We start from the raw sequence: 21240 nt of genomic DNA on the forward strand, positions 1-21240 counted from the left end.
AACACTAGGTTTAGAATTGTGAAAGAAGGCTGTATATGTGGAAGAGACCTGGAGACACCGGAAGGTTTCAGATTGATTATATAATGGTACGACAGATATTTTGGAACCGGATTTTAAATTGTAAGACATTTCCAGGGGTAGATGTGACTGACCACAATTTATTGGTTATGAACTGCAGATTAAAATTGAAGAAATTGCAAAAAGGGACCTGGATAAGCTGAAAGAACCAGAGGTTTTAGAGAGTTTCAGAGGGAGCATGAGGGAACAATTGACAAGAACTGGGGAAATGAATAGAGCAGAAGAAGAACTGGTAGCTTTGAGAGATGGAATAGTGAAGGCAGCAGAGGATCTTATAGGTAAAAAGATGAGGGCTAGTAGAAATCCTAGTGTAACACAAGGGATATTGAATTTAATCAATGAAAAGAAAAAATATAAAAACGCAATAAATGAAGCAGGCGAAAGGGAATACAAACGTCTCAAAAATGAGATTGACAGGAAGTGCAAATGGCTAAGCAGGAATGGCTGGAGGGCAAATGTAGGGATGTAGAAGCTTGTATCATTGGGGGTAAGATAGATGCTGCCTTCAGAAGGGTTTGAGAGATCTTTGTAGAAAGGAGAACCACCTATATGAATATCAAGGGCTTAAAAGGAAAACCAGTCCTAAGCAAAGAATGGACGGCAGAAAGGTGCAAGGAGTATATAAAGGGTGTATACAAGGGAGATGTACTTGAGGGTAATATTATGGAAATGGAGGGGATGTGGATGAAGATGAGAAAGGAGATATGATACTGCAAGAAGAATTTGACAGAGCACTGAAAGACTTGAATTGAAACAAGGTCCCAGGAGTGGACGACATTCCATTGTAGCTACTGATAGCCTTGGGAGAGCCAGCAATGACAGAGCTGTTTCATCTAGTGGCGCAAGATGTACAAGACAGGTGAAATACCCTCAGACTTCAAGAAGAATATAATAATACCAATTCCATAGAAGGCAGGTGCTGATACATGTGAAAACTACTGAACTGTCAGTTTAATAAGTCACAGTTGCAAAATACTAGCATGAATCTTTTACAGAATAATGGAAAAACTGGTAGAAGTCAACCTCATCAAAGATCAATTTGGGTTCTGGAGAAATGTAGGAACACGCAAGGCAATAGTGAACCTATGACTTCTCATAGAAGATAGGTCGAGGAAAGGCAAACCTACATTTATAGAATTTAGAGAAAGCTTTTGACTGTGCTGACTGGAAGACTCTCTTTCACATTTTAAAAGTGGTGGGGGTTAAATACAGGGAGCAAAAAGCTATTTACAATTTGTACGGAAACCAGGTGATAGCTATAAGAGTTGAGGGGCAGGAGTGGGAAGCAATGGTGAGAAGAGAGTGAGACAGGGTTGTAGCTTACCCCGATGTTATTTAATCTGTAGATCTAGCATTCAGTGAAAGAAACAAAAGAAAAATTTGGAGTACGAATTAAAATCCATGGAGAACAAATAAAAACTTTGAGGTTCACTGATGACACTGTAATTCTGTCGGAGACAGCAAAGGACCTGGAAGAGCAGTTGAGCAAAAAAAGTGATGATGGCCAAAGCAGAGAGGATATAAAATTTAGACTGGTAATGGCAAGGAAAGCGTTTCTGAAGAAGAGAAATTTGCTAACATCGAGTATAGATTTAAATGTTAGGAAGTCTTTTCTGAAAGTATTTGTATGGAGTGTAGCCATGTATGGAAGTGAACATGGATGATAAATAGTTTGGACAAGAAGAAAGTAGAAGCTTTTGAAATGTGTTGCTACAAAAGAATGCTGAAGATTAGATGGGTAGATCACATAACTAATGAGGAGGTATTGAACAGATTTGGGGAGAAGAGAAATTTAGGGCACAACGTGACTAGAAGATGAGATTGGTTGATAGGACAGATTCTGTGGCATCAAGGGATCACCAATTAGCACCGGAGGGAAGTGGGTGGGGTGAAAATCACAGAGGGAGACCAAGAGACGAACGCATTAAGCAGATTCAGAACAATGTAGGTTGCAGCAGTTACTCGGAGGTGAAGAAATTTCCACAGGATAGAGTAGCATGGAGAGCTGCATCAAACCGGTCTTTGGACTGAAGACCACAACAACAACAAGCAGCTATGAAATACTCAATTCATATTTTTTCCTAAAATAAAAAATCCAACTGATAGTCCTATTGCACATCTCTTAGGATATAATTTGAGAAGAGCAGGAAGATGGATTTCAAATGACCAGAATCCTGTAATCCATCTTTAATAGGACATGTAGGCCATACCACGACATAGTTTAAACCCTGCTCTGTTACACTGACACAGCATCACATAGTCTGTGCAGCTGTTTGTGCTGCAGGTTATTTAACAAGTATTTGTCACTTCAGTACTCTGCTCCATAGATACTCCCCAGCCAGTTATCACAAAACAAATCAAGAGTTCAATATCTTTGCACTGGTTGCCAGTAAAACCTCAACATCCTCAGGTTTTATGCTTTACATGCATTAGTTCTTCAGATGACAATTTTTTTGACTTAAAAATGAAATATGTCAGCATGTACTATTTGGCAATAATAAAGAATAAAACTGCTTGATTCATTATTTACTTCTATGTCCATCATGAGGTACGGTGTGGTAATTATCAATGCCACTGAATTGGGGGAAAAAGTTTATACATTGTAGTTCCAGTGGTGTATATATATTTACTGCTGTCACTGAAAATGTTACTACAATTCAGATAGATAATGTGTTACGTGGTAGTTACTTTGTTATTATAGATAAGATGGGCATTTTACTAAAATAAATACTCTCAACAGCCAGAACATTATGCCACCAAATTGTGAGTTCTTCCATGTTTGCCATAAACACGTGTGTAGGTAATCTTGGATGAATTTTACAAGTTCTTGTTGTATAGCAATATAAAAATGGCACCTGCTACCCACAAATAGGTTGCACAAGTCCTGTTGATTATAAGAGGCCCATTTGTAAGTTTTCCGATGTCATTCTGAGAAACGCCAGAAGGGTAAACATTGACAAATTTAGGGGACTGGCACTCACCAACATATTTCTCTAGCTAGCATGAACACAACTCTGGCCTTACAGGAAATGTAAATATGGTGTAAAAGGTTATTCTATCAAAAGGAGCAACTTGTCAACGATAATATTAATGTAGCCCACAGCTTTTATTGTGTCATTTGTAACCACCAAAGGTTGCATGATATCATAAGTGAATTTCCCTGGTTGCATAGTGCTGCACCCACTGGTCTACATTCACGGTGAACTGGAAGTGCCAACAGAAATTCTATGCAGATGGCAGAGTGAAAACACTGATGTGAAGCAACACAGCAGGTGTTCAAGTGCAGTAACAGATGGTAGTCACTTGGCACAAGATCGGGGAATGATCTAGAGTTTCCCATCGAAAAGATGTGACGAGATCTTTGGTCTGATTCACCACATGCGATCGGGCATGTTGGTTATCATTTAGAAACAGAGGTCATTTCAGTTTCAGGCCATAAGCACTCTTTTGCATTTACAAGAATCTGTGGTTTCTTAAATTATTCAGTAATAGGCTGCTCCAGACATATCAGATCAGAAGCATTTAGCTCAGCACACAATGGACTATAAATTCCTTCGGTCGTTAATGAAAGATTGGTGCAGGAAGTGGACAATAAGGTGAGAGAAAACAGATGCTTTACGATTTCCTCCTTGTGGAATGACTTTCCTAATGTTTCTTGTAGTGTTTTGCATGGCATCGTGACCGAGCACTTGAATTACCGAAAATTGTGCACACGTTGGGTACCGAAAATGTTGACGGATGTGCACAAAACCAAACGTTTAGACAGTGAATTCACTTTCCTTGAGCGGTACCACAATGACGGTGATGATTCCTTAAGCCAAATTGTTATGGGCAATGAAACATGGGTGGCCTAAGTCAAACCAGAAACAAAGCAACAGTCCGTGAAAGTTGAGCAAGAGCATTGTTTTGCTGCAAGACAATGCCCGATCGCATGTGGTGAATCAAACCAAAGATCTCGTCACATCTTTTCGATGGGAAACTCTAGATCATTCCCTGATCTTGTGCCAAGTGACTACCATCTGTTACTGCACTTGAACAAACACCTGGGTGGTCAGCGTCTTTAAGGCGATGACGACCTCAAAACAGTGGTGATGCCCAGTGGTTAACAAGTCAGGCGGCAGACTCCTATGAGGAGGGTGTTCAAAAACTGGTACAACGTTATGACAAGTGCCTCAATATTGACGGAAATTATGTAGAAAAGTAGATTAAGGTACAGGGTTTCATGTTGTTGTTGTTGTGGTCTTCAGTCCTGAGACTGGTTTGATGCAGCTCTCCATGCACAGGCTTTCATGTAAAAATAAAATTATTGAGATATCTTAGCATGTCTTTTTTTAATTTCAAAACAGTACTTACTTAAAAATACGCATCATATTTCTTAACATATTTTTAATGGCTCAAAGTTATTGATCACAAATTTAAAAAATTCAATTTTTGAACTGTGTTTCTCCACAGAAAAAGTAATTTCTCAACCTCAATATTTTTTTGTGCTATTACACTATACAGTATAGTTACTGTTTATTGAGTAGCAATGGTAAGGAATTTACACTTTAAAAAATGATCTGTTTTCAAAAATAGATGCTTTGAATTTTTTCATTCTTTGGCCTAAAATATCTTTGTTAGTGGACCAGATAAAATCTGAAAATTACATATTTAATAGACCTTTATGATATCAAACTACTGTATAAATTTCAGCTTTGAGATTCAGTGGGAAGTTATGAAAACATCACCAATATGAGTCCAAAATAAGTTTCTTAATATTTGCAATATCTGGACTAATATAAGTGTACTAGTTACATAATTTAAGCATATCTATGATAACTTTTTTAAAAATGAGCCAACTAATTACGGTATCTTTCTCTCACCTTATTTCTTTTTACTATGTTGTTCACTGAACAAAAGAGAAATTTCTTCACTCAGTTTGGGCATTAGGTTAAAAGTTCACCCAGTTGCAACTGTAACTCCAGGGGAGACAGCTTCTTCAGTACATTTTTCACAGGCATCCAGACTCAATCATTTTCAACTTTTTTAAACAAGGGCCTTGGTAAAATATAAAATGTACATCTTGGTTTTGACAATCAACATTATCAACTTCAGCACTCCACCATTGTTTGCCATAAACACAAGCCATTATGTCCTCATTTGGAAGTGTCAGTGGTACAAGTTTTCCACAATGGTGAAGCTCAGTATCATGGTATGTTGATGTGAACTTACACTCAAGCAAGTTATGTGACTGAAGCATAAAACAATGAAAAGATCAGGTGCCTTTAATCTTCTGACAAGCACTGAATCTTTCCTCCAAGACACTGACAGAGTTCTTGTATTTCCTCACATTTTTATAAAAACATAGACAATCCATTTACCTGTCCTTTACAGAATTTAAACATTTATTGACGTGTCAAGATCTGGTTCTCATAGGTCCACCACAGACTAGGTTTTGCGTCAGCTCGCTTTGTTGTACCTCCGATGCCATCATAAGCATTCTTTCCATGGCATGATGCAAAAAACAAAAGTGCTATATATATTCCTTTCAGCACCGTCACTTGAGTAGATCAGTTTGTTTATGGAAGACTGGAGCTGTTTTATGCAGTGAATTGCAGTTGAAAAGTGTGCACTGCGGTAGCATGGTGTTCACATTAGTCACTTATGACAAAAAGCTGTGACACTCTAGTTTATCTTTATAATAAAACACAAATGAACAGTCTGTGGCCCGTTTGTTTACCCAATGGTGCCTTTGTACTTCATCTTGAATAATGAAGGAATAGTTTTCAGTATAAAGTTGGCATGAACTAAGCATTCATCAGCTGCCAGGGTTAGCTCTTTGTCTTTCACAAATTTAACCTGAGATTTGGCGATAATATGGTGCATTTTCAGGTTTTCAAGGTTAGCTACCAACACTTTAAAAACCTCTTCTCATGGTTTTGTAATGTCACCATTCCCATTCTGTCTTGTGTCATCCACTGTTTGTATTCTATATTGTCAGACATCAAATCGTCTTCTTCCGATTCTTTGAATACATGAAGTAAAGCTTGTTTCTCTGGACAGTCTTAACATTTTTCCCATGATCAGGCAACTGCAACTGTCAATATTGCAAACCAAAACTTCCAAAAGGTCTTTATAGTCAACTGCAAGATTGGGCCCATCTATCATCAACTTTACATTCTGGTGATACGAATAAATGCAAATGTCACGGGTGCCATATGCCCCTGCAACAATACACCATTTCAGTTTCAGCTTGCGAAATTTCAACCTTCTAATTTTAATATCAGGATTTTTGTTTTTGATTTCAGTGAATAGGTCATTTAAATTACACAATATTAACCCTTTTTTGTCTCTGAACCTTAGAAAAACAATCTTTTTTGCCAGGCATCACGTGGCTGTCATTGTCTTCTTCATAAAACCTAATAACCTTTTCAATCGTGTTTTCATCTATGAAATTAGATGCATTTTTCTTTTGTAATGCAGGTAAAATTCCTTGCTCTTTTACTAACTGCCTTGTTAATTTGAACAAATGTTCTGACACATTAAATTCATAACCAACTTCTGCTCAACTCCAAGAATTTGATAGTAAACTGATAATCTTAACTTTATCCTCATTGTTTGAAATATAACATTTAGTTTTCAGCTTTTCTATCAGATCATCATATTCAGTTGGAGAATTTTTACAGCTTCCATCTAATATACTGCAACTTTTCTTTTGAAATGAGACTTCCAAATTCTTTTAGACAGTAGTGGCCATGTTCTCAATTTCTGCATTCAATGCGAGATGTCTTTTCTTCGCTTAGTTTCCCAATTTTACCAGCAGGCCATAGACCTATGATTTCACAAGCAAAATCCACTTTTTTTAAATAGTTTCTGATGGGTCACAAAATTCTTTATCTAACCTATCACCATCCCTTTCTTTGTCAATGACAAATATCTTAGAATAACATGTTGGACACAATGACTTTCCTGGTATTATATTGATAAAGGGGCTTTTATTTTTAGAATAATAATCACATAATGAAACATTATTTCTCTCAGACCTTTTGTTTTAGGCTTCTTCTGTTTCTTAAATGTGTCCAAGCATGACTGGCCAAAAAGGTGAGGCAATTTCTTTGCGTATTTAATTTTATGGGACTTGCAAGTTGAGTTGACCTCTGAGCCAACTCTTAAGTAAACCAACACTTTTTTTCTTCACTATAATCTTCAAGTAAAGTAATGTCTATAGGAAACACACACACACACACACACACACACACACACACACACACACACTTATGGAAAGCTTCATTAATATGAACACCAATAGAACACCAATACTCCATTGTTAAACTGCACACTTCACTTCAAGAGCTCATTGTTAACTGAGTGTGAGTGCACAGACAGTGGTGGAAGGGGGAAGACAACACACAGACTTATACTGGCTTCTCTGCGGGCCTGTATAGATTTGAAGATGCTAACTGATAACCTTTTGAAACATCCTGCAGAGGATTGTTTCAATAGATAATCATGCACTGCTTTAATTTCAAGTGTTCTTTCATTTGTTAAAAGTATATAATAGATATACTTTATTCCATTATTCCGGATATTGTAGGTATTAAGAGACATATTTCTGACTAATATTTGTAATATTTTTTTATTTTTTTAACTTCCGATAGAATCTCAAAGCTGTAATTTATACTGATATTTGATATCAAAAGCTTATGAAGTGTGCAATTTTCAGATTTTTATCTGGTCCCCTAACAAATATATAGCACGTCAAAAATCGAAAAAAATTCAAAAAAATCAGTTTTTTAAAATACTGTATTTTTGTAAAGTGTATGCTTCTCACCATCAATGCGGTATACAAAGTAACTATGTTATGTAGTGTAATAGCACAAAAAATAATAAGGCTGAGAAATTACTGCTTCTTTGGAAAAATACTGTTCAAAACTTGTTTTCTATTTTTTATTTTTTGGGCGGCCAATAACTTTGAGCCATTACAAATTTATTAGGAAATACATTCAGCTAGGTGAGCATGGTTTTAACTTTTAGTCCCAAGAGTGTTGAACTAAACACTTCTTATTTGAAAGGTCAGGGGCAACCCTTCATTGAATAATTTAAAAAACTGCAGATGCTTGTGAATGCAAAAAACTGCTTGCAGCCTGAAACAAAAATGGCTGCTGTTTCTAAAGGATAAACAATAAAAAAAATTCATAAAATGTTTTTACACGGCAATGGATTTTCATCCTTCCATGGTGTCATTATGACTGTCCAGTCCCCACTGCAGCAGTAATTGAAAATTTCATTGATGTCAGGTATGGGGATTGTGATAGTCCTCTGTGTTAGCTTGATGACTTTTCAATGCACTTTTCATTAACAGATGTTACCTAGGAGACTGCATAGCATCATATCAAACCCTCTTACAATCTTATTGTTCCTATGCCCAAACCAGCCTCAGGTTAAGTTTAGCCTCCTTTCCTGTGTATTACTCGCACTTTGTACCAAGATGTTTGCAGTACATTACTGAAAAATTCCTTCATTAAAAGATTGCTCTGCATGATATGCACAATGGCATGAGCAATTTCTTAAATGTACTATGATAACAACAAACAGTGTGACTCAAACGTTTGTCAATATAGAATTTTGCATATTCCATAAACTGATTTTAATGTCAGAGATAAAAATTTGCCCAATTTAAAAATAAAACACCAATTAGATAGTCACAGGTATAGATTTAGCATGCAAATGTCCATAGGTTACATAATGTTATAAAAGCAGTTAACATTCCTCCTGTTCTGACTCCTAGTGTAATATAGTCAACTGTATTGCCTCTCAAAAGGGAGAATATTCACAAAAACTCTCAAACTTACAAGGAGTTCTCACAAACTTACTTGAGGCAGCATGTGGGTGAATAAAAAAATTGAAAAATGGGAGAGACTGTAAGGCCAAGCTGATCAATGTATATAAGAAAGATGAATTTTGAGCAATTTAAAGTTGGGTCATTGGAGTGAAAGAACACAAGAAGAAGAGAGAAGAAGGTGGACACAATGTAGAGAGAAATGTGGAGGAGGGCTGGAAAAGCTGGAACAGCTTATTTTCCCCAACAGACCCAGTCAACGGCCAGTAGATGATGATGTAAAGTAATGACTATCAATAAATAACTATTTTTCCAGCATCTGTAATAATAATGGCATCTGTCCATCCTTGAGGGATGATGGTGTAGCATGCTTGGTTCAGAGTCTGCAGTGTCTGCTGTGGCTAAAAAGACCCACTCGAGAGTGGCAGTCCCTACTGCAGTTTGGACATGTGAAATTTGAGGGACTTCGAACAGAAGTCGCTATGTCTCTCTGCTTTGTCCTCTTCCTGATTTGTTCCTGTGGGCGTCTGTCCTCGGAGCTTGACGCCGTTGCGCACAGTTGCTCACCACTTGACACGGTCATCTGCAATGCTTTCCCAGCGACTTGGATTGATTCTGGTCTTGGTCAGGTCTCTCTCGCAGACATCCTTGAAACGAAGATGCGGTCATCCCACTGGCCTCACACCCTCCTGAAGTTCTCCGTACAGCAGTTGTTTTGGTATCCGTTCAGGTTCCATGTGCCTGCCATGTCCCAACCATCTTAGACGTCGGTGACTCAGGAGTGCAAAGATGCGGGTTGTGCTTGCACGATGAAAGACTTCGGTGTTGGGTACTCTATCTCTCCAAGAGATCTGAAGAATCTTCCAGAGACAGTGGAGATGGAAGCTGTTGAGTCAAGATTCGTGCCTAGAAAGAGTTGTCCATGTCTCACAGCTATAGCGAAGGGTGCTTATAACACAAGTGTTGTAGACTTTTAATTTAGTTTTTGTGGTAAGCAGTCCATTGTGCCATACTCTATTTTTCAATCTAGCCATGACAGATGATGCCTTTGCTATTCTGTTGGTAATTTTAGTGTCCATGGACAAGTTGCTACATATTGTGAATCCCAAGTAGGTAAAGTCATCAACTATTTGGAGAGGATTGCCATCAATGCTGATGGATGGAAGGTTGGTAGTGCTCTGCGCCATGATCTTAATCTTTTGAAGGCTGATGAGTAGACCAAATTTTTCACAGGCGTTTGATAATTTGTTGATTATATACTGCAGCTCATCTTCTGTGTTCGCTACTAGAGCTGCATCGTCCGCATATAACAACTCACGGATAACAACTGTATTTACTTTGGTCTTGGCCTTGAGGCGAGCAAAGTTGAAAAGATTTCGTATGTAGATACACTCCCTCCTCATAGTCTTCAAAGGCAAATCTGAGCAGAAGGGAAAAGAAAATTCCAAATAATGTAGGAACTAACACACACCCCTGTTTCACACCACTATTAACAGGAATGCTTCTGATGTTTTACCATTGAAACAGTTTGTTGCTTGTGTTTTCTCGTGGAAAGAGACAATTATCTTTAGTAGTTTAGGTGGGCATCCAATCTTCTGCAACAGTTTGAAAAGCCCATTTCTGCTCACTAAATCAAACACTTTAACAAGGTCAATGAAAGCAATATAAAGTGGCCTCTGCTGCTCATGACATTTCTCTTGTAGCTGTCTTAAGGAGATCATATCTACAGTTGATCGGCCGGGCCTGCAGCCACACTGTGATTCTGGGTAGATTCTGGAAGCTAAGATTTGTAATTGCATTAGGATGACTCTTGCATAAGCTTTCCTGGCTACACTTAGTAATGAAATGCCTTGGTAATTGTTACAGTCACTTCTGTTCCCTTTCTGTTTATATATAGTAACTCTCCTCGAATTACGCATACTCATCGGGACATAAGCTTCTTCCCAGCTGATTGTGATAATCGAATATAAATGTTTGAGAAGAACAGACTTGTTATACTTAATAACCTCTACAGGGATCCCAACTTCACCTTGGGCCTTTCCGTTAGCAAGAGAATCTATTTCTCTACTAAGTTCTTCCATAGTAGGCATTGCATCTAGTTCTTCCATAACTGGCATTTGTTTGATGGCATCACATGCATCCTTGCTAACATCGTTCTCGGCTGCATACAACTCGAGGTAGTGTTCAACCCAGCGTTCCATTTGTTTGCCTTCATCAGTAATAACTTCACCCGTCTTGGACTTCAGAGGAGCTGTTTTTCTGACAGTTGGTACAACTGCTTTCCTAATACCATTGTACATTGCCTTAGCATCCCCAGAATCGGCCACTTTCTGTATACCTGCACATAAATTCAGCCAGTAGTTATTTGTGCATCTCCTGGATGTTTGCTGTGCCCTGTTCTTTGCTTTTCGTAGGTCATCTCAAGTTCTTTCATTTGGGTTTCTTTTGTAAGCGAGCAGGGCTTTCCGTTTAGCCTCAGTGACTGGTTCCATTTCTTCCAAATTTTGCTTGTACCAGTCCTTATTTCTTTTTCCTTTTATTCCAGAGGCCAATACTGCTGAGTTGTAGATTGCACCTGAGAGTTTTGCCCATTTCTTATCAACATTCCTTTCTGCTTGCACGTTTCTTGAGAAAGCACTTTCAAAATTACTGGCAAAATCCTGCTTTCTTTGTGTGTCATGAACATGATCTGTGTTGATATGGGGATGACCTCTCAGTGAGCCTCAATGTGCACGCCACCAAGGCGTGGTCAGTGTTGCAATCACCACTATGATAACTTCGTGTCAATAGCACATTTTTGAGACCAGTACGCCTAGCTATGACTAAGTCAAGCTGATACCAGTGATGAGAGCGCGGGTGTCTCCAAGACACCTTGCTGATCCTTAAGCTGGAAATATGCGTTTGTAATATAGAGTCCATAAAAGCAGCAAACTTCAAGCAGTCTCTGGCCATTTTCATTCATTTTTCCCACCCCATGATGTCCCAGGCAATTCGGCCATATGTCATTATCTGATCCAACTCTAATTCTTAAAATCCCCTAGAATATACAGTGTCTCGGTGCTAGGTACCTTGGCTATTCTGTCGCTAAGTAAATCATAAAACAGATCCTTCTATTCCATGCTGGATGATAAGGTGGGAGCCTACACATTTAGGATGTTGACAGTGCCACTTGAGGAGCATATTTTCAAAGCAATAATTCGCTCTGTTCCACTGGATGGTGGCACAGTACAGTTCAGGAGGGTGTTTTTAACAGCAAATCCTATGCCATGAAGTCTTGGCTCATCTTGAGACTTCCCCTGCCAGAAGAATGTGTAATTATCCTCCCTGACACAGCCCACATCTGGAAGCCACGTCTCCTGCAGTCCTGCGATGTAAACATTCAAATGATGGAGCTCTCTGTCAATTATGGCAGTCTTATGGATGTAATCAACCTCTTGGGCATCGTCAATATACGTTGGACACATGGTCCTGACATTCCAGGTGGCAATACTAAATAGTGATTTCTTTATTATTTCATTTTTGTTGTTGGTAGGTGTACTATATCAACCCGCTTGTCAAAGATTACTTCTAAGCTCCACACACCCCGTGAAGCAGGTGGATAGTGATGGGACAGCACCTTATTGGCTGGGGGCTGCCCAGCTTGAGGCGGGCGGTAGCTGTCCAGTGAGATGCAATGATCTCTCCCACCGTCGGAAGTGGCCCCTGGCACTCAAGTCTTATGCCAATCAGACAGAGCTTATAACCGGTAACTGCCTCTTCCCCTGTTGTGCCAAAGTCCTTGGACGTCGCTGAAGTCTCCTCTCCAGGACGCTACAAGCCTGAGCGATAAATATGAAGCCTCTTGAGTTGCCCAATCATCACGGTCTCCCTCTTGACCTAAATGATGATATCCAGAGGAAAGGCAAGCCAATATGTCTGGTATCACTTTGGTTGCAGGAGCTGCCGGAAGGGGATGTAGTGCGCCTTCCAACCGCCTTTGAGGCCCCACTCCAGATTTTCTTTTAGGGTTTTCTCCCTTAGCCTTCATCCCTCCCGAGACCAACCACAAGGCAGTGGTGTGTTAAGATAATTAGAGAAAGAAAAGGAATGGTAACTGAGGAGAGGGTAGGGAATAGGATATATAGGATATCTATGCATCAAAGAAAAAAAGCATACTAACCTTCTCAAGTGATGTAATGGCATCTTGGTACTTTTTAATAAAATTGGACAGAATTTTACAGCGACGTGCGACATCATCTTGCTCTGATATTGAAGCACCAATTTTGACCATAGAATTTAGGTCAATGCCTGAAACAAATTTTAGCAAGAGAACCAGTAGCAAAGCAGATCTTCATTTCAATTTTGATTGTAATCATCATCAGATATTTCACATATACTGCTGAATACAGCCTGTAGATATTTTATTTCATTCCTGTCTTCAGTCATATGCATCCATGTCGCTCTTACATGTCTACAAATGTCCTCTACCCACCTTGTTACATCATCATCTCAATCTTTTCTTATCTCTTAAAGCAGCAAAGAATGTCTTTGGCTGATCTACCACTTTCCGCTCCCGGGATTGGAATGACTCCTTACCCTCTCCCTTAAAACCCACATCCTTTCGTCTTTCCCTCTCCTTCCCTCTTTCCTGATGAAGCAACCGTGGGTTGTGAAAGCTTGATATTTGTATGTGTGTTCGCGTGTTTTTTATTGTGTCTGTCTACCAGAGCTTTCCCGTTTGGTAAGTCACATCATCTTTTTTAATACATTAAGCAGTTTAATTGAAGTAGGCATGGTTTTATGACAAGTTAATTTCATTGCTTAAACTACTGCAAACCACTGAACCAATGTGTCCTGGGTGGTAGAGAAACACCCCTAGACATGGAAATGTTTAGTAGAGGAAATGCAGAAGCTAGATTGTGCTGGACATAAACATTTGATCCAATGATGTGCTTGTTCTCTTGTGATAAATCTATGAAAGTGTCTGTGACCATCATAGTTACTGAGTCTTCTGCAGCCAGACAATGTATGGAAATGTGGATGGACAAATGGAAGCCCTATGTAAATATTGTAACAAAGCTATAACATTATGCACTGGCATTGCAACTGTCAGCATCTGAATGAATGTCAGGTAGATGCATAACTTAATACATGTCTGGTATTGTCACAACCTACAACAAGAAAGAAAAAGAAGCAGTTGGAAATAGAAGCTGGAAGGAATAGTGTTGAGACTATGCCTTCTGCATCAGCAAGTATGTCAGTCTGTAGAGATGTTTAAGCTGACTGATGAACTGTTGCCATTCAGTCTATAGCTGTTACAGATGAATAAGTTGCTAAAGATGTGCTAAAGCAGTGTATGTGACAGGTGTACCTCTTTTAATGTTAAAAACTACACACTGGCAAGATTCCTTCAAGAAGATTCGACCTTATTATGAGGCACCAACACACCATGCACTTGCCCGATATTGTCAAGATATACCAATGATGTCATCAATGAGATAGGCAATGGAAAGTTTGCTGCTGTTATAACAAGAAATGCTCAAAATATGCTGGCTGTGACTAACATTTCATGCTAATTATATCTACACATTGCCAGCATAGGCTGTGCAACATGCACACCATCAATCTATTGAAGAAAAATGTTATTGCCCTGGAAGTACTTCATAATCTTAATTGTGCTGGTAAAAGATAATTAAATCTTTGAAGTTCTCTGTGCAATTCTGGAAGCTAAAAGGAAAGAGAAATATGGTATGTCACCCTGTCACACTCAAACTTCTATCTGGAATGCGATGGTCTGAAGTAGAAATATTTTTTGACAGGTTGTTAAAGGACAGGGAAGATATACTTGAAACAAATTATTGTTCTAGTTCGCACATCAACAAGGCCATGAAGACTGCAGAGCCAGAAGATGAGACACAGCATATACCGAAAGAAGCTTCGCAGTTACTGGCACTGTAAATACGAGCAAAAACAAACAATACTGTTTTGTCAGAAGTTCATGAGTATTTGTATTGTAATTTCATCAACATAGAGGCAGTGCTAAAGGAGAGTCAGATATGAAATGTATAAAAAAAATTACATGTGGTACGATCCATGCAGTAGCAAACCTTCAATACCCACAGTTTAAGAGAGCAGTTCTTACTATGGAAAGTCAAGAAAAGTACTATATAGCAACACTAAATACACTCTAAGGCAAATATGATGCATGACGGAGGATTATCCGAATGGGACAGAAATTGGCACATGTTACATACATGTACAGACAGAGAAATGATTACAGTTTCAGAAAATTTGGATGATTTATGCAAGTGAAAGAGCTTAAAAAATTGAGCACAAGTCAATTACACTTGATCCACCTCCGGCCCTTATGCAATCAGTTATTCAGCTTGACATTGATTGATAGGTGGTGTTGTATGTCCTCCTAAGGGATATTGTGCCAAATTCTGTCCAACTGGTGTGTTAGATTGCAAAAACTTCTGAGGTGGTTGGAGGGTCCTGCCCATAATGCTCCAAACATTATCAACTGGGGAGAGATATAGCAACCTTGCTGGCCAAGGCAGGGTTTGGCAAGTATGAAGACAACCAATGGAAACTCTCATGATGTGTGAGCAGGCATTTTCTTGCTGAAATGTGAGCCCAAGATGGCTTTCCATGAAGTGCAACAAAACAGGGAACAGAATATCATCAACATACTGCTGTGCTATGAGGGTGCTGTGGATGACAACCGAAGGAGTCTGACTGCTATGAAATGAAATAATTCTCACACTATCACTACTGGCTGTTGGGCCATATGATGTGTGGGTGACAGGTTGGTATCCCACCACAGTCCACGGAATCTCCAGACACATCTTTGCTAGTCATCAGGGCTCATCACTAAAGACAATTTACTCCAGTCAATGAGATTCCAGGCTGAAAATGACCCAGTCAGTGGTGGGAGACCAATCTGATGGTTGCCCACTAGACTGGCTCCAATACAGACAGGAAAAATTGTCTGTGCAGCCAATTCAGCATTCTAAATAGATGCTGCATGAGACTGCAACAGATGGTGCCAAAGATTAGACCCAGATATCATGTACACAATAATATTAAAATATTGTCTGCCATTATGAATGACGATGGGTTAAAAACTGAACAGAAACAATTTCACACATTTGTAATTTTTTTTCAGATGATAACAAATATAGGCTTTCTCTGTCTATTCTCCTTGTCTTTTCAAAACAAATACAGTTGGCATTTTATGGTTATTAGGTTACATGAAGAGCAGAAAATTTCATAGAAACCTCACACACATGCACCTATATGTTCTTTTCTACTCTTCACTCCCCCATCTTTTTCTTAAATCATCCAACCCCATGCGCCTCCCTTTCCCAGACACTCACTACAATCAAAATTGCTACTTGCCTTAGATTCAAGCTCGCACTCTGATGAGCCAAAACATTACAATCACTACCCACCACAAGATTGAACTACCTGCAGGCATTGCAGGCACATGATGTGGTAAGGAACATATGTAAGCAGAGCAGAGAAGCATGGGGAATCACAGTAGCAATGATAAGGACCGCAAATGGGGAAATCCACTGACATCAGAGACTTTGACAAGGGCAGATTGTTAAGGCCCGATATCTGGGAATGAACAAATTTGAAACTGTGAAGCTGATTATCTGTTCATGTGCTACCGTCGTGAACTTTTATGGAAAGTGGTTGAAGGAGAGTTAAACTGACTAGGAAACAAGCTTTTGGACTTCCACACTTCTTCCAAGAACACGGGCGCAGAGGCTTTCCTGCTCTGTAAACGAGGATATATGGCGATCTGTGGCGTATTGATGACAGAGTATAATGCTGAGCAGGCCCAAGTGTTTCAGAGCACCCTATTCAGAACATATTATTGAGTATAGTGTTCTGCAGCAGACAACCCTTACGTGTTTCCATGTTTACTCAACAACACTGTCAATTACGACTGCAGTGGGCAGAGGATTATTGAGGTTGGACTTTGGATCAATAGAAACATGTCTCCTGGTGAGATGAAGCACATTTCTAGATTCACCAGTCCAAATATCTGTGTACAGATACACCGTGTTGCAGGAGAACACCTACTCAAAACACACAACGTGCCATGGATGCTGGTGGAGTTGTATTATGTCATGGGGGACATAGACCTAAGTTTTCATGGACATACGGCAGTAATTGAAGATACTGTGACAGATGTGGGGCTACACGAACATTATTGTGGACCACATTCATCCTTTCATGCTTGAAGTTTTCCACAATGGTGATGGAATCTACCAGCAGCATAACTCTCTCTGTCACAAGGCTAGATTCATGCTACAGTAGTCTGAGAAGCACAATAGTGAATTCATGTGGCTGCTTCCACTGAATTCACCAGACCTGAACCCAATGGAACACATTAGGTGTGAGCTCCATGTCCACAAACCAGAAGTCCACAATTTATGGGAAATGTGTGACCTGGGTGTAGGTATCTAGTGCAACTTACCTCCAGAAACCTAGCAAGGACTTGTCAAATCCAAGCCCACAGAAACACTGCAGTATTTCATTCCAAATGTGGAGCAACACACTAGTTAGCAGGAGCTGATCAGTTTATGTCCAAGTTATGTTGCAAGATTTTTACAGGGGCACAAAAGTTGATTATTCGTGTGATAGGAAAACTTGTTACTAATGGTAACCTGTTTTAAGCAGCTCAGAAGAATTTTGTTCACCAAATTCATGGTCACAGTTCTCCTTTTCTGCACAAGTACTTCCTCTAGATGGGATGATAGTAACACTGCAGTAACTACGTGGTTTGGTACACTCCTTTTTAGGTTTTAATGTAGGAATCATTATTGCATTTTCATACTGTCTGTAACAACAGTTTTTATTTGTATAATTCGTTTCCATTAGAAGAACACATTTTTATGTGCGTCTGCATTGTTCGAGATGATGTTTAATCTCCTTGCATCTACAGCTCCATAGAGAGCCTAAAACACTTGACATTGCTTGCTGATGGAAATATGTGAGCAATCCTATCACTGCTTGTGATGTACCTGTAGTTGTGGTCGTCAAGATACGCTCTCAGTACGACATAAAAGTCTCCAGCTCTTGGCTGCGATATGAGTACGCCTACAGAGTGGCAAGTTAAGTGGTTTATCCTTGTCTGTGTTTTCCACAAAGTAAATTTATTAAATTTCGTGAGTGTGTGTCTCTGTTTAAGAGTGTTAATCTTGCATTTTTGTAAGTGTATATTCATTCAGTCTGTAGTGCATTAGTTTCTCATTTGTTTGGTTTTGAAAGCAACCATCCATTCATTTAGTAAGCCAGTCAGTCAAGCTACAGGTCTTGACTGTGATACAAACGCGTCTAAAGAGTGGCAAGTTAAGTTTTTATTCTCTTCTGTGTTTTCCACGTAGTATATTTATTAACTTTCGTGCCTGTGTCTCTGTTTAAGAGGGTTAATCTCGTGTTTTTGTAAGTGTCAATTCATTCAGTCTTTAGCACAATAGTTGCTCACTGAACAGCCAGCTACATAGTTCTTTAACACATCATTGCCTATTGGTGATACATCATGAGGGTAGCTAGTCACATATCTAGGATTGTCTGCTTTTATAGTTCACTTCTTCAGTTAGCCTTGCTAGGATGTGTGGATGCTGTGTGCGGATGCAGGAGGAGTTGGCCACAGTTCGCAAACAGCTGAACGTGCTGTTGGCTATGCCTCAGGGTGTAGCAGTGGCAGAGAATCTTGCACATCAGATGGGACACCTCAGGTGTCACTAGTTTTCTCACGAGCTCAGCTTATGAGGCACCTCCTAGTGCACACGACACGGTGGATCCACCCTGACAGCAGGGTGAGTGGCGGGTGGTAACGCGTTCGCGTTGCTCGAGGCAGAGGGCCAATGTGGACTGGCCACCTGACCACTCCTTCAGCAGGGTCCAAGCAGGCACATGGGGGGAGGGGTGTATTGATTATTGGGTGCTGCAATGTTAGGCGTGATATGGAGCTAGTGTTCGGGGTTGGCAAAAAAGCCAATGTGCACTCTGTATGTCTGCCAGGGGGCCTCATCCAAGATGTGGAAGCAGCCTTGTCGGTGGCTATCAAGCATGCAGGGTGCAGTCTGCTGCAAGTGGTGGCTCACATTGGCACCGATGACAACTGTTGCCTGGGTTCTGAGGCAATCCTCAGTTGATACAGGCGGCTGGCAGAGGTGGTGAAAAGTGCTGCCCTTGCCCACGTGGTGCAAGTGGAGCTTGCAATTTGCAGCATCATTTCGAGAGTTGACTGGGGTCCTTTGGTTTGGAGCCAAGTGGAGGGTCTCAACCAAATGCTTCGTCAACTCTGTGATGGTCTTTGCTGTGGATTCCTGGACCTGCGTTACCATGTGGGGATTTACAGGACTCCCCTTGATAGGTCAAAGGTGCACTACACAAAGGAAGCAGCTACTTAGGTAGCAGAGTACTTGTGGAATGTATATGAGGGTTTTTATACGCCAGGCGGTAGTTTGAGGTACTATGATGAACACTCGCCAGTCAATTAACAGCAAGGGAAGTCAAACAGCATTCAGAATAAAGACACTTTGACTGTCACAATTTTATCAGTAAACTGTCAAAGTATTTGTAATAAAGTTCTTGAATTTACTGTCCTACAGGAAAGTTCTCACACTCAAATTATTCTTGGGACTGAGAGCTGGCTGAAACCCGAAGTAGAAAGCTCGGGAATGAAACTTCCTGGCAGATTAAAACTGTGTGCCCGACCGAGACTCGAACTCGGGAGCTTTGCCTTTCGCGGGCAAGTGCTCTACCATCTGAGCTACCGAAGCACGACTCACGCCCGGTCTCACAGCTTTACTTCTACCAGTATCTCGTATAGTCAGACCATGCAATACTACTTGGAGGCAACTTTAACCTGCCGAGTTGGATTGGGATGTCCATGGATTCATTGCAGGGAGTACAGACATACTGTCAAACGAAATACTTCGAACAAGTTTTCTGAAAATTGTTTCGAGCAGCTAGCTCAACAGCCCACATGCAATGGAAATATCTTAGACCTTGCAGCTACAAATACACCAGATCTTATCGATAATGTCAGTACAGAACTAGGGCTGAGCCATCAGGATGTCATTATAGCAACTATGATTACGAAAGTTAATAAACCAGTCAAGAAGGCTAGGAGAGTGTTTTTGCTAGATAGAGCAGACAAGTAGTCATTGGCATCTTATTGAGACAGTGAATTGGCATCACTTAGTACAAGTAAGATGGATGAAGAGGAATTACAGGCAAAGTTTAAGCAGATTGTAAATCGATGTCTGGAGAGCTAAGTACCTAATATGTGCATAAAGGATGGAAAATACCCACCATGGTTTAATAACAAAACATGTAAGATGCTGAGGAAGCAGAGGCTGTTGCACTCTATGTTCAAAAGGGGATGCACAAATGACAAGCGAAGGTTAGTAGAGATTCATGAGTCTGTGAAAATATCTATGCGTGAATCATACAGTAACTGCCACTGCCATACCTTAGCAAAAGATCTGGCAGAGTACCCGAGAAAATTCTGGTTGTATGTAAAATCACTAAGTGGGTCTAAGGTTTCCATGTAGTCTCTTGTTGACCATTCTGGTATGGCAGCTGAAGATAACAAAATGAAAGCCAAAGTTTTAAATTTCACGTTCAAGAAATCATTCACACAGAGAACTGTACAAACATACAACATCAAAGCAACTCAAAGGAATGCTGCTAGATTTGTTACCGGAAGGTTAAAAGAAACTTAAGTGTTACGGAGATGCTTCTGGAACTCAAATGGGAATCCCTAGAGGGAAGGTGGCATTCTTTTTAGGAAACACTATTGAGAAAACTTAGAGAACCGGCATATGAAGATGACTGCCAAACAATTGTGCACCTGCCAAAAAAAAACATGCTTAAGGACCACGAAGATAAGATACTAGAAATTAGGGCTCATACGGAGGTGTACAGACAGTCATTTTTCCCTCACTCTGCTTGTGAGTGGAACAGGAGGGGAAATGACAAGTAGAGGTACAGGGTACCACACACCTTACGGTGGCTTGTGAAGTATCGATGTAGATGCAGATATGTATCTCTCCAGAGGAGTTACGTGTATCTTTACATCTAATTACCGATGAATAATACACTTGAGAATTATACAATAAGATCTCGTACATAGAAGTGCAAATATTGTGTGGGGATTATTATTATTATTTTTTAATGTGCTGAGCTCTATCAAAGGATGATGTGATTTTTCAACATGCGACAGCAATTACAGTGACTTCACAAAAGGAAATACCTGCTCCAACATGGAAATAATTATATCATGGACTGCCAATCTGCCTTGGAAATTCATTGCGTTCTGAAGCATAGAGAGAAAC

At 39.9% G+C, this 21240-nt stretch overlaps 1 protein-coding gene across 5 annotated transcripts in view; it reads right to left on the reverse strand.

The window, feature by feature from the left end:
* The window catches only part of LOC126162216 (delta(3,5)-Delta(2,4)-dienoyl-CoA isomerase, mitochondrial), a 72020-nt gene that overhangs the window by 37682 nt on the left and 13098 nt on the right, over positions 1 to 21240 (reverse strand). For all 5 annotated transcript variants that reach the window (XM_049918564.1, XM_049918561.1, XM_049918563.1 and 2 more), the window contains exon 4: positions 13056 to 13183. In XM_049918564.1, coding sequence (XP_049774521.1) covers positions 13056 to 13183 — 128 coding nt within the window. The remainder of the gene's footprint in view (positions 1 to 13055; positions 13184 to 21240) is intronic.

The sequence above is a fragment of the Schistocerca cancellata genome, chromosome 2 (genome assembly GCF_023864275.1).
Source record: "Schistocerca cancellata isolate TAMUIC-IGC-003103 chromosome 2, iqSchCanc2.1, whole genome shotgun sequence".
Classification (NCBI taxonomy): domain Eukaryota; kingdom Metazoa; phylum Arthropoda; class Insecta; order Orthoptera; family Acrididae; genus Schistocerca; species Schistocerca cancellata.